Source organism: Xiphophorus hellerii, chromosome 11, assembly GCF_003331165.1.
Source record: "Xiphophorus hellerii strain 12219 chromosome 11, Xiphophorus_hellerii-4.1, whole genome shotgun sequence".
Taxonomy (NCBI): domain Eukaryota; kingdom Metazoa; phylum Chordata; class Actinopteri; order Cyprinodontiformes; family Poeciliidae; genus Xiphophorus; species Xiphophorus hellerii.
This window is the reverse complement of record NC_045682.1, coordinates 8,866,390-8,878,707: the sequence shown is the minus strand read 5'-3', so window position 1 is coordinate 8,878,707 and position 12,318 is coordinate 8,866,390. Positions and strand designations below refer to the sequence as shown.

Sequence of the window (12,318 nt, the reverse complement as noted above, 5' to 3'; positions counted from 1 at the left end):
AGATGGTTGTGCAGCATTAATATTGCTCGATACTTTACAGAATCACTACTATTATTAAACCAAAAGTAAAATTCAAACTGCCTGACATACAATATGCAGTGAATTCAGATCTTCAGAATGCTGTGTGTTAAATATAAGCGTACCGCAGCGGCAGGTTGCGGGGCGTTGTTGCGGAAATGTTTCAGCCAGTAATCAAGCTTGGCCCATTTCCTCTTGACCAGTGGTGACCCGTAGTCAAAAAGACAAATACTAGAAAAAATAAATAAATGAATCAGGTTTGGTTTTCCTGTTATTGATAAGGATAAAAACTGAAAACTCTGAATTTCTTTGTTTGCTAACACATCAACTGACAGCAGGGTCTTCGATGCCCCTTGACTTGAGATTGGTAGAATTGCGATAAATGTTGATTACATATGCTTTGACAGTTTGTCCAGTGTTACATTTAATTGTTAAAGTTGAACAAATTTTGCACAAATGATTTCCGTGTTATAGTGCCTTGAGGGGGGCATGAGTGAGCAGCTGATCTAAATAGGGCCTAGAACAAAACCGATTTCTAACATCTTTAGACAGCTTCCAGCTCAAAAAGTACATGTCAGATTTCTATTTAGTAAACCTTTAAACCACCATCATATGTTCTATTTTGCCGTTTATGTATCACACGGTAGGGTCGGTGAGCAAACTAATGTAGAATTTGTAACCCAGAGCCAGCCATGTACACACCTGTTTAAAACCGCTTGTTTCTCTTTCCTAACATAAACTGTATTTTAATGACAAACTGATCAACTAGGATATTCTAAGTTACATGTGTTTCTGGTTTAGTTGTTAACAAATGAAATGAGGCTTGAATTGTGACTAAAAAGTGTCCCACTAGGAGTACGCACATTTTAATTCTGATTCCAATTCATTGTGTTAGTTAGGAAAACAATACTCAATTTAATGAAAAACAACATCTGAGTTTTCATTTTGTACATTGTTCTAAGAGAAAGGTTAGAGGTGACGACTCCATTGCCTATCTATAGTGAGCCTGTAATACCAGGCCTGAACTCATTCCCTGCCACCAGGAGTTCCCTGAACGGAAACAACAAAGATGGAGCAAAGAAATAACTTGGCATTATTAATAAGTTTTGATGTTTAGGGCATGGAACTTTAGTTAAGCTTAAAGTAAAGAAGAAGGCACAATAAAACTGCTTAAAGCAAAGAAAGAGGCAACAAAGCTTCCAAAGATAGAGACGGGTATGTAATAGTCTGAAGTTAACGCCAATATGACAACTTCTGCACCAAAATACTAAAAGAAATTCAACATACAAGAACAAAAAGGCTAATGTCTCTTTCTTTATGGATTACAATAGTCTTCAACTTCATAGTTTAATACAAAGTCTGCTAAATCAGTCAAACTGGTCTCTAGAAGCACCTGGCAGGCTCCCTGTAGCTGGTTTTGCTGTAAACAGTCATTAGCCAGTGTGCAGCCACAGTCTGATTACCGTAGTGAAGCCTGAATTAGGAGGAGGCTGACTCTGCAGTCTGCATTGTTTGTGCTTCAGCAGCACGTCGCTATTACAACTTGATACAAGCCCAACAGAAACCAAGAGAGGATCTCTATAAATAAACTATACCGCTTCTGTTTATTTATGTACATAGTCGCTCGGTGACGCTCGGTGTCTGGAAAGCAAATATTAGCTTTGAATAACTTTGTTTAACCCATATACAGAACGATATTTGGAATGACTTTTGTTCACAGAAGATCTGAATCATGATTTACAGGCAACCTGAAAAATATCAACACCTACAAACAGTCTTTCCGTACTTCTTCTCCTTGAGGCAGGACGAAGGGGAAGGAGACAGATAAAAGAAATGAAAAAAAAAGAGACAATAAAACAAAGATGAAGCAAATAAGTTTGTGTGTCTGTCCCTTTAAGAGTCTTGAGGCCAGAGATGGAAGTTGGGAAAGTCGCCCAGTGCTTTTCTCATGACCCCTGAGAGGATGCCTTCTCCTTTCTGAGTTTGAGGATGGATACCAGAGGTCACAGAAGACCCACAAAATGGACAACTACCGTTCGGTACACGCCGCTGTGGCCACCGCACCGCTCTGTGGTCACCTGCATAAAATTATCAGAGTGCTGTTTTTGCTGTTCATGGCCAAGTTCAATGTTCCATGCAAGTGTCAGGTTCGCATCAGTGCAAAAAGCTTGTCAAATGTCAAACAGAACTTTCCCACAGTTTATCCCATCCCCTGTTGGGCCTAAAAATATCAATGTTTGTATACTTAAATATAGAAGCAAGTCAGAGAATGTGGGGCAACGCGTCAAACCTCAGATGAATGGCCTGAACTTTAGAAGTCAAAACAGTCTTTAAAGAGAGAACTTAACAGGGCTCTACATCATTTAATCACTGCATTAATCATCTAATGGGATTTTAATTAAGGTGATTTAATTAGATTAAGATGCTGTTATGGACCCCAGGTTTAACTATTGTAGCTATGGAATATAAATGAGTTTTAGAAATCCATGAATTAATAACAATTGTGGTTAATAAACACCCAAAAGAGCAATACACAAACATAAGAGATGCACCAGGAAACTGACTGGTGACTAGAATCGACTGATTTTTAGTTTGATCGGCTCTGATCTGCTGGTTGGAAATTTTAAAAATTGGAACATTTGCAAATCAGTGAACACGTCATGCTGAGACTCTTGTGTGGATGCTGCTGCAGAGTGAGGAAGAACTTAAAATTTGCGATTTTCAGTAAGAGTGAGGTGTTTATCAGATTCAAAAAGACGCTTAGTACCTGAAGGGCAATTACTCTGTAGCTTATCCAGACTCAAACATAGGCCCTTGAATACTAAGACACTTTATAAAAGGATGTCAAAGCATGAGGTCAGCCAGGTGTATAGTTCTTGGGAGCACAACCATCATAAGGGAATAGTAAACAAAGAGCAAAGCTGACAAATGTGGAGCAGAAATCAACTTATTAATAAGTTTTGATGTTTAGTTTTAACGTTTGAAGTGTCTAGTTTTCTTCTAGAAGAAAGCAGCAACCAAAGGGCAAAAACTTAAGATGCCAGGATGTGATTACGATTTCTTAAAACAACTAATAAACATAATACGACTTTCAAAAAAGGAGTTCAGCCTCCTTAGCAAGTGTATTCTGCGTTGTCCCTATTTTACAGTGGACTCCGCATTGGCATTAATCTCAGCCGAAGATTAAGGATTGTCCAGATAAATGTATAAGACGGCTCTATTGTTAAGACATCATGTCTGAGGTTCACTGCTGCTGCGAGACAACGAGGCAGGGTGAGAATTTAGTAGATAAGACTGAACAGAGTCCAGCACAGCTGCTCTATTTTACCCTCCTGGGCTTTCAACCTCTCTGTTCCTGAGTATGCTGAGTTTGGAAATGTTGGTAGACTTCTGGTAATTTCACAGTTATGGTAAGAAGCAAGATTCTCTCAGAAGGATTAGGTATTGTTTTCATAATCCTCACCAACTACTACTACTAATACAAGACTGTCTAAATATCAAATCCAGTCTTCTCACGACATCCTGGTTAGGGTACTTTCTTACTTCATATTCCAGTAGGCGAGGTTTGTTTGGGGGCCAAAAATCCAACATTTGTTACATTTTCAACTGTGGTTCACTTTCACATTGCACTGTGTCAACCAACCCTTTGAGCAACTGAGGGGGCACTGCACCAAGAGCTACTGAAGGAAAAGACACATAAACCTCTTAAGAAGATATGAGCGCAAATTCCTTTTTCGTGAAATATAAACTGGAATGGAGTGGCATCAGATTTTAGCGGTTGTGGGATTTCTTTTTGGCAAAATGCCACAAGGCACTTCTCCCACTAGCACTAGAGTCGCGCGTTTGTTTTGGGTGTATTTATTTACCCAGAATGCCCTGCACTATCATCCGCTTCCTGCTTTTTGGAGCAGTCATATGCACATATGCATACGAACTGCACCAGAGTTCACTTCAACCAAACAAAGACCGAGGTTTTTAGGCAGATTTGAGTTCTCTTTATCGGTCCGTATTAGACACTGATGCGCATCCAAGCTTCCTCAAACAAACTGGACTTTCTAGGCAAACAAACTAGAGTTTGAATAAAACCGACTAAACAGAGCTGGCATGAATGCACATAAGGCAAAGACCTCAAGAACCCATAAAATGTAAAGAAAAAATGGCAAGAGTAGAGACGGGATTTATGAACAGGACACCACTCTCTGTTTTTACCATCAGATTGAAACTGAGCTGGAAATAATCTTCCCTCAAATTCTCAATAGGTTTAAATATGCACGGTTGTAAGAGAGGAATTGACATAAATGCACAGAGTGGGTGGCAAACAGCCTGTCTGAATAGGAAAAGTGCATGCTTATATGTTTTTGGTATTCTGCACTGATAAGTCTCTGAATCGTGCTACTGAAGTCAGAATTGTACCATTAGCTAGTGACACATACACAAACTGCATTGCCCTCAAAGAGCTGTAATCCAAGCTCAAAATGGAGAGGGGCTTTGCTGCACATCCAGTTGGTATTATTCTATGGGAAAGGCAATTAAAGATAAGGCCAATACTATTGGTCCAAACTGTCTCCTAAAAGGAGGAGATTGAAGATACATGCGTTCTGGTATGAAGGGCTATAACTGTAACAATAGTTAGTGAAAAAAGGAAACACGCCGCTGCACTTAGTTGCCATACACAAAGATACAGAGTCCAAAGCTTCATTACTATGTTATCTAACTATGGGGAGAGGGATCACTGTCCAAAGTGGCTCTCGGAAAATAATATGCTACTAAAAATAAGTCTTGCAACACTCTCACTCTCGACGATAAATCTCTGACAGTCACCACAGAAAACGAGCAGAGACAGTGCACCCAGCTGACCTCCCAGTGGAGCCTTTTGAAGCCTGTACAGATTGACCTTGTTAAATAATTAAAGCTCATTGTGAGACCCACCTGGAAAACAAATGAAGACGTTCGTTTACCAGATGGCGTGTCCCAAATGCAAGACTAACTGTGCAGCGGTCAGTGGAGGGATGGACCACGGCTGCCATGAACAACTGGGCTGAGACAAGGGAAGGCTAGCTTCCAGATTAGCTTCTAGGCTCATTTAAAAGCCCCTCGAAGACACATGTAACCAGGATAATTTTTCTATATTAGATGTAGTTTAGTTATTTTATTTTCTATTTTGTTAAATCTAATTTTATTTTGTTTTATTTAAAGATCTAATTTAAAAATCCTCCTTTGTTTTACTTTTTCGACACTAACCGGGCGAGAGCAGGGTTGTTCTCGCGAGGGTTTAACGTCATATGACAGCTGCACGTCAGTCCTAAATTGACAGCCACTGCTTATATTGCTGCTAAATCGCACCTTGGGTAGCAGACGCTGTGGGACTTTGACGTGCAGGTAGGCTTGGGTGTTGTTCCCAAAGCGGTTTTGCTTTTGAATGTCGATTATACATCAATCGTATACCTCTGTTAAATTACAGACATATGGTCGCTCATCTGAACGCTGAAACGATCTCTGGTTGTCAAAAGAGGAACTGGTAAGTGTTGCTCGGGAGCTAGAATGCTAGCGCTAGCCTCCCAGCCTGTGATTACACACCTACATAAAAACACATTTGGATGGAAATTGCATGTAATTATGTAGGCTCAGATTCGATTATTAAGAAATGCATGTACATGTACATTGATTGTCGGGCCTGTTTGCGCAGGCCAGGTGTGTTCCAGATCCCACCCCCGCTCGGAGTAACTGAAGGATCTGGGACACATTAAGAATTGTCTGGTTTTTGTATATTGACCGGACTGGCGAGCTAACCATAGCGGATTCAGAAAGTCACCCATAATCTGAGGAAACATCTCCAAACCGGAAGGGAAATTCAACCAACCACTTCACAGCTGGAACTAAATGACTATTTTTGTTTTTTCCCTTCCGTCACCGACAGAGACTTCCTTGGTTTAAGGAACTGGACTTTAAAGCTGTGAAACAATTTGTATATATTGTAAATATAAATACACCTCATTGATTTTGCACTCTCCAGTTGTATGTGTCTTGCAATTTGCCACTACCTCCAGTAGACGAACCTGGAACCTAGTTTTTCACTTAGAGTGACGTTGATTTGGGTTTTTTAATAATCTTAAAATGTAACTCGGGTTACACACAGTACCAATATTCCGGCTTCTGTTTGTAAAGGGGTTTATCTTACTGAAGCTTGCACTGAAGAATTATATGGAGTGAATTAAAAAAGGGCGTGTAGTTTTACCGACCCACTGAAACGCTCCCTCACTCGTACACCCATAATCAGAACAGATGGTAACTTGGGGTAGACAATCTATTTTCCCCTTTCTTTTCTTTTTCACCTGTGCTTCCATCACCCTATGACCTTTAGCCACTTAGGCAATTACATTTGTGTGCAGTGTGATCATCTGCAATGCTCCTGCACACACTAATATTGCGATGACGTTTATACGGTCCTAATTTGTGATTAATTGCCTTACCCAGAGCACATTGACACATGGTGGAGAGAGCTAGGAGCAAGCTCACAACCTTCCAATTGCCAGACGACTACTCTTCCCACTTTGCCAAAGCTATCCAGTATAATGCGACAGATAAGGTTACCAGGAATATGCCCTCACATAAGTCCAACATATTCACATTCTAAGGAGGAACATCACACTGTAAAGCCAATGAATCTGACATGCAGGAGCAATGTACTGTAGTCATGTCTTCAACTTCACAAAGACAATTGTTTTCCTTTTTTTTTTGTTAAAGCGTTTCCCTGCTGAGAGCCTAGAAAAACACAGCTACTGTAAACTCAACGAAAGCACCTGTAATCTCACTGTTTACACAATAGCCTCTTTCACTGAACATACAACAAAGCTCTGAGACGTGTTTTTTCTACATCCCAATCAGCTGCACAGACATTTGTAGTCGCCCTACTGCTGTTGAACGTCTACGTATAATGTTTATGAATGTGCTTAATTTTGTGAACTGGATCAGTTTACGTTAAAACTTTGTTATGCCGTTTTAACATCCAATCCGAACCGCTCTGGGAGGACAGCAAGGAGGAAAGAGAAGCAAACTGTCAAACCGTGTAACAGCTGTCAGATCACGGATTTCTTGCAGAACTGCATAGACTGATGTCACCCTCCATCACCTAACAAGATGACAGTAGCTCCATTTCCACTGACTATAAGATTCCCCAAAGTGGAAATACAAAAATGAATTTGCTTAATGGGAACGCGCCAAGAAAGTTTTTGCGCTAGGATGAAGTGGTTTCTCTGCTTTATCAAAAATGAGTGTATTTCGCAAAACTGCAATAGAAATGCTTTTTTCACATAATAAAAATCATGTGATCAACGGCCTGATGTTACTACTGGTGAAAAGAACGAAGAAGACAAAGGATTTCTATCTGCTCTGGAGCCTGATAGTTATGAAAGAACATCAGCCTGTAGATATGCGACGCTGGTAGAGACAGGCCTGGAGGATGTGACATGAGGCCAGCGTATTTAAGCAGTTAGAATAAGGAGTATAATTAGGCCCAGTGCTTGTTGAACCAGAGATATTGTAATCAAAGTAGCTGACCCTGAACATAACTTCACAGAGATAATCCTAATGGGTTTGTGAGACTGAGAATCTTGTGTTCAGCTTTAGACTGAAAACATTCATTTGAAAAGGTGAACCCACTGAGAGCTAATGACAGAGTAAAACATGGAAAAGAACAATGACTTTAACAAAAGGCTGTAGTGAAGCTCAGAGATGGACCACAGCAGTTAACCTGATATGATCAAATACGTTCATAAGTGTCACCTCCTCTTACTTGGCCATCTGAATGTGGGCTGATATTAGCTATATTTCCATCATGCAACTTTTGAGGGAACTTTTAAAATGTTTAGAAAAAAAATAAACAGATGAGGTAAATTAGGCATGTTACCCTCAACTGGTTTGAAGCTACGCAAAGCGTAATATCATCCGAGGTCGACTCTGCACATCGCTGAAATAAACAGGAAGTAGAGGTTGCTAGCATGGAACGCACAAGTTTGCCACTGTACTTTTGCAGTTATACCATTTTTTCTCGCTAATTTTATCACCTCAAAATAAAACAAATAGATCAGACTGATGGATGTAGACAGCTGTAGAGTCAGTGAAAAACTTTTGCAACTGAATGCGCTAAAACCCTGCTCACTATAAATATTTGTTTGCTTTTTTCTCCCAACATAAAGGGACAGGTCAGTTAATAAACCACTTTCTCTGTTAGGACAGCTGAAGTTCTAAAGTCATACTATTCAATTTGAGTAAACAGAGAGCAATGCTATGTTAGATCAGTGTGCATTACAAAAGAAATCACACCCTTTATTTGAAACTGCAAACAAAACATGACATAGGAATCCTGTTCTGTGTGAAGACTTGAAATGTTCTATTTCCAGATCTTCTCCGTCCAATCGGACTGAGCCTCAGCTATTTTAGAAAGAGAAGTAGACAAAAAAAAAAATCTGTTTCAAAAGTATTGCCTCAGGAGTATGAACACAAGTGCACACCACACTTATCAGATTTTTGGTTTTCTAAATGCAAAATGTTTAGAAAACTACTTCACATTGTTCTTTGGCTTAATAGTTATGCACAGATATGTTTTTCTATATAGATTTTTTAAAACTATAAAATAGTCAAACTGTGATAGAAGAGTGTGAAAACTTTGCCACTTTCTCCTCACATCCAGTAGAATCAGCTTAAATCAGGAATGTATATTTGTCTGAAAAGAAACGGACAGCAGGTTTACTGTTGCATTCAAGTGCAATCTGTAAACTTGGGAATAGATACACACACAAAAAAAACCAAAGTTGGTTATCAGAACAAATTAGTATTTCACTTTTCCTTTTTCCTAAATGAAACAAATACATTTTCTCCTTCAAGTTTCTACTGAACCAAGCTTCTTCTCAAACTGAACCCCTAACCGGGACAACTTCTTGCTAGTGGGAGGATGTTCGTTCACTTCCTGCTCCAGGTTCGGCCCCATCAGGGACTCCAGGAGCCTGTTGTTTTCCCCTCACCACTGCCTGCTATTCATGACCGTTTCCTGCCTCCATTCAGACTGCCCAGTATTTTTCAGGACACACCTGCAGGCCCTCCGATGGCGAGCGCTGAACTTTTATTGTTCCATTGTCTGCCGACACTGAATCACGGCCTGCAATTAAAACAGCAGAGAAGATACCAGAGAACTGCCCTGAACCACAGACTCGTACCGGGTCCGGGAGCGCAAATGGAACCGTTTGTCATGTTTTACTCCCCCGCGTCCCAACCAGGGAGGAACAAGTGGCCCTGAGGTTGCCCATGTCAGCTCATGGGATTGTTTTGGCAACACCGCTGAGAATCAAACTCCGGCTCCGAGCAGGAGAGAGCCTGCGTTCATGCATCACACACACAGAGTGTGTGAAAATCACCAGCCTGCCTCTTGGCACACACAGATACTCACCTGAAGCAACTCTGGCTGAAGGAGATATACCATACAGGTAGCCGGACACCTTGGACAGAAAGTTTCAAATATCCCTGCTGTCTCTGTTGGTGACAAGTCTAAAACATCTATTTATTCACTTCCCAGGTTCCTTATTGGAAAACCATCTGAGTGATTCACACTAATCCCCTGCAGAGAAACAGAAACTGCTAAATTTTCTCCACTAGAACCTTTCTTACAGAGGGTCAGAGCCTCCATTACAAATGTGTGCAAATTTTTGTCAAGATTCATATTCTGCTGGTTGATGTTGGAACTCACCCCCCCCCAAAACAAAAAAACAAAAAAAACAAAAACAAACACAGTTTCAAAACTGTATTGTTTTAATTCAATAAAAAATTAAAATCGCACTGGGAATAAACTTGTTCAGGCAACAAGTCATTAAACAATCATGGCAGCAGAGGATGTAAACAGTTACATGAGATATATTCATATTTTAGCCATGGCGCTAGCACTCATCATCGATCACCCAGCAGAGAAGACCTGGGCATCTTAGTATGGCGTTGGCGCAGGGCATGCAGCGTTTTGGGAAAATTGTAGATGGTGATTTTACAGAAGAGCTGTGGATTCTACACTTTCGAATGACGCACAACTTTTTATGAACTGTTATACTGTGAGAGTTCTGGTAGAACCAACTGCGCATTGTACCCCTCACCCAAAAAAACAACAACAAACAAACAAAAAAAAAACCCCACTTTCCTGCTACTTCCTGTCGTGGTCTTCTTCGCCGTTTTTCGCCAGTAGTAACGTCCGGCTCCTGATCACGTGACTCGTGTGACACTAAAGAAGTGTTTCCGTTAAATTTATTGTCGTAATTTGAATTTGCGCAACTTTAGGGTTCATGGAAAGCAGCTAGTGAATGGTTTTACTCCGATTTGTCCCGATTTCTGCTCTCAGGGACTAAAAGCAGGACGCATGTTCAGCACAGCCATCAGGGAAAGTATCGGAGTTGAATGCAACGCTGGAGCGAGAGGGACGGTGAGCCAACGCTGGAGCAGATATAAGGGGATTATTCCCCCCTGGGAGACATAATCATGTGTAACACACTTGTTTTAAATCCAGTGGAAAACAAACAGGTGTTTGAGCCTTAAATCCCAGCCCGCTCCTGGCTCACACAGAGCTCCAGAAACACCGAGCTGTCAGTCGTTTGCTGCTTGCGTCTTCACATCTGCTCACATCAGAACCGCAGCCTGTGTGTGAGCGCAAGGGGAGCTCAGTGCAAACTGGGCTTTCTGCTCAGAAACACACTAACTGCTCATTCGGCGGGTAAAAACAAAATCTGATTTAGTTGTCAAAACTCGCCCTGAGAAAGCTCTATGAAAGTCACCTTGGAAGAAATCAGCACAACATTCCCACTCTTGATTGATCCATAATTTGAATTATTTTTAAGGAACGCTCCACTTTTTTTTTTATTTGAGAAATTGGATAAATAAAATAATAACAATAATAAAACATCATGAAGCAAACCAAACAAAAACACTTACCTGAGAGCCCCAGGAGAAAGGAGAGCAAAGTAAGTTTCCTTGAAGTAGAACAGATCTCCATGATTCTCAGTCCTGGTGTCGATCAGCTGGTCTCTGTTTCACCTCAGGCTCCGCGGCTCTGCCAGTCCTCGCGCAGACACGTAAGGGACACTTGGGGTGAGGACGACGGGAAGCCGTCGGAAGGCTCCGCGGCGCGGATTCTAAAGGAGGGATGGACCGGAGAAAGTCAAGTCAATCCTGGACCCACACCTCCGACACTGACTGTCCTTCGCGACTCTTGCTCTCCCTCCTCTTTACGCACTCTTCCCGGTAAATCCCTCCTTCCGGCTGCTCGAGCAAGAACAACTCTGCAAGTTGTCATTCAGTCCCTTCCTGAGAGGGAGGGCTGGGGGTGAGGTCGGGGTGGGGAGCGGGAGAGACCCGGTCCGGAGGAAAAGAGCCGATATACCTTTGCGAGTCAGTCGCACTGCTAGCCTGAGTGTCCAAAACACCTTCCACGATAGCCCTTCAAAAATAAAACAGCTCTATTCTAGAGAGTCACTACAAGCCCATGATTAAATCTGATGCTTTTATTTTGTCAGCAAAAAATGACCAACATCCGTCCTTCGGGTCCAAACACAGTTAAAATTGACGAGTCGCACCTGTTCTGCGGTTCAGCGCCAAGAACAGGTGTAACAGATACCGTTCAGCGTCAACCACCAGAGAACAGAGCAGCCAAAGGACGCGCTCAAGTAAGCAGGGCCGTGCAGAGACCTTTGGAGGGGCAGGGGCTCAAAGTTAATAAAAGGGCACATTGAACAAGATCTTAAAACACCATTCAACAACATAGCAACAACCCATAATAAATAAAGAATTTAATTGGATCCTACTATATCATTGCCATCATGTGGGGACAATACAAGGCAAAGTCTATATTTTCCCCAACAGGTATAAAGTTTCTGTTTCTGCTGCTGACAGTCCTGGAGATCTGAGCTGATCTGAGACTGTAGCTGTTAAACAGACCAGAGGAGAGAAGGTCAAAGGTTATGAAGTTATGAAATAAGCAAATTTGCTGCCATTTTACTAATTAAGCCCTAATAATATATATTTAACCTCTAGAACAACCTGGCTGCAGACTGATTTATAGATCAAAAAAGCTCAAAGGGGTTAACTCTATATAATAGTTTGATGTTAGACTTCTAGATCTAGAATTATAAGACTGGGATATCAAGGCAAAGAAAACTCAGTAGCTGCTGGTAGGGGCCATTCAGGGGCCTCCAGACACTCAGGGGCCTCCAGACACTCAGGGGCCCCTAGAAATGGTTTAATTGTAACACAGACCATAGATCTAAACCTGTA

At 41.4% G+C, this 12,318-nt stretch overlaps 1 protein-coding gene and 1 long non-coding RNA gene across 2 annotated transcripts in view; one reads left to right on the top strand and one right to left on the bottom strand.

Annotated features, from left to right (window-relative positions):
• Positions 1-11,393, bottom strand: part of esama (endothelial cell adhesion molecule a) — a 57,493-nt gene extending 46,100 nt beyond the window's left edge. The window contains exon 1 of the mRNA XM_032576301.1: positions 10,981-11,393. Coding sequence (XP_032432192.1) covers positions 10,981-11,041 — 61 coding nt within the window. The 5' untranslated portion in view covers positions 11,042-11,393. The remainder of the gene's footprint in view (positions 1-10,980) is intronic.
• On the top strand, positions 5,151-6,026 carry LOC116728302 (uncharacterized). The gene is made up of 3 exons (XR_004340975.1): positions 5,151-5,397; positions 5,480-5,536; positions 5,705-6,026. It is a non-coding gene; the product is annotated as an uncharacterized LOC116728302 (long non-coding RNA).
• Positions 11,394-12,318: the final 925 nt, after the last annotated feature.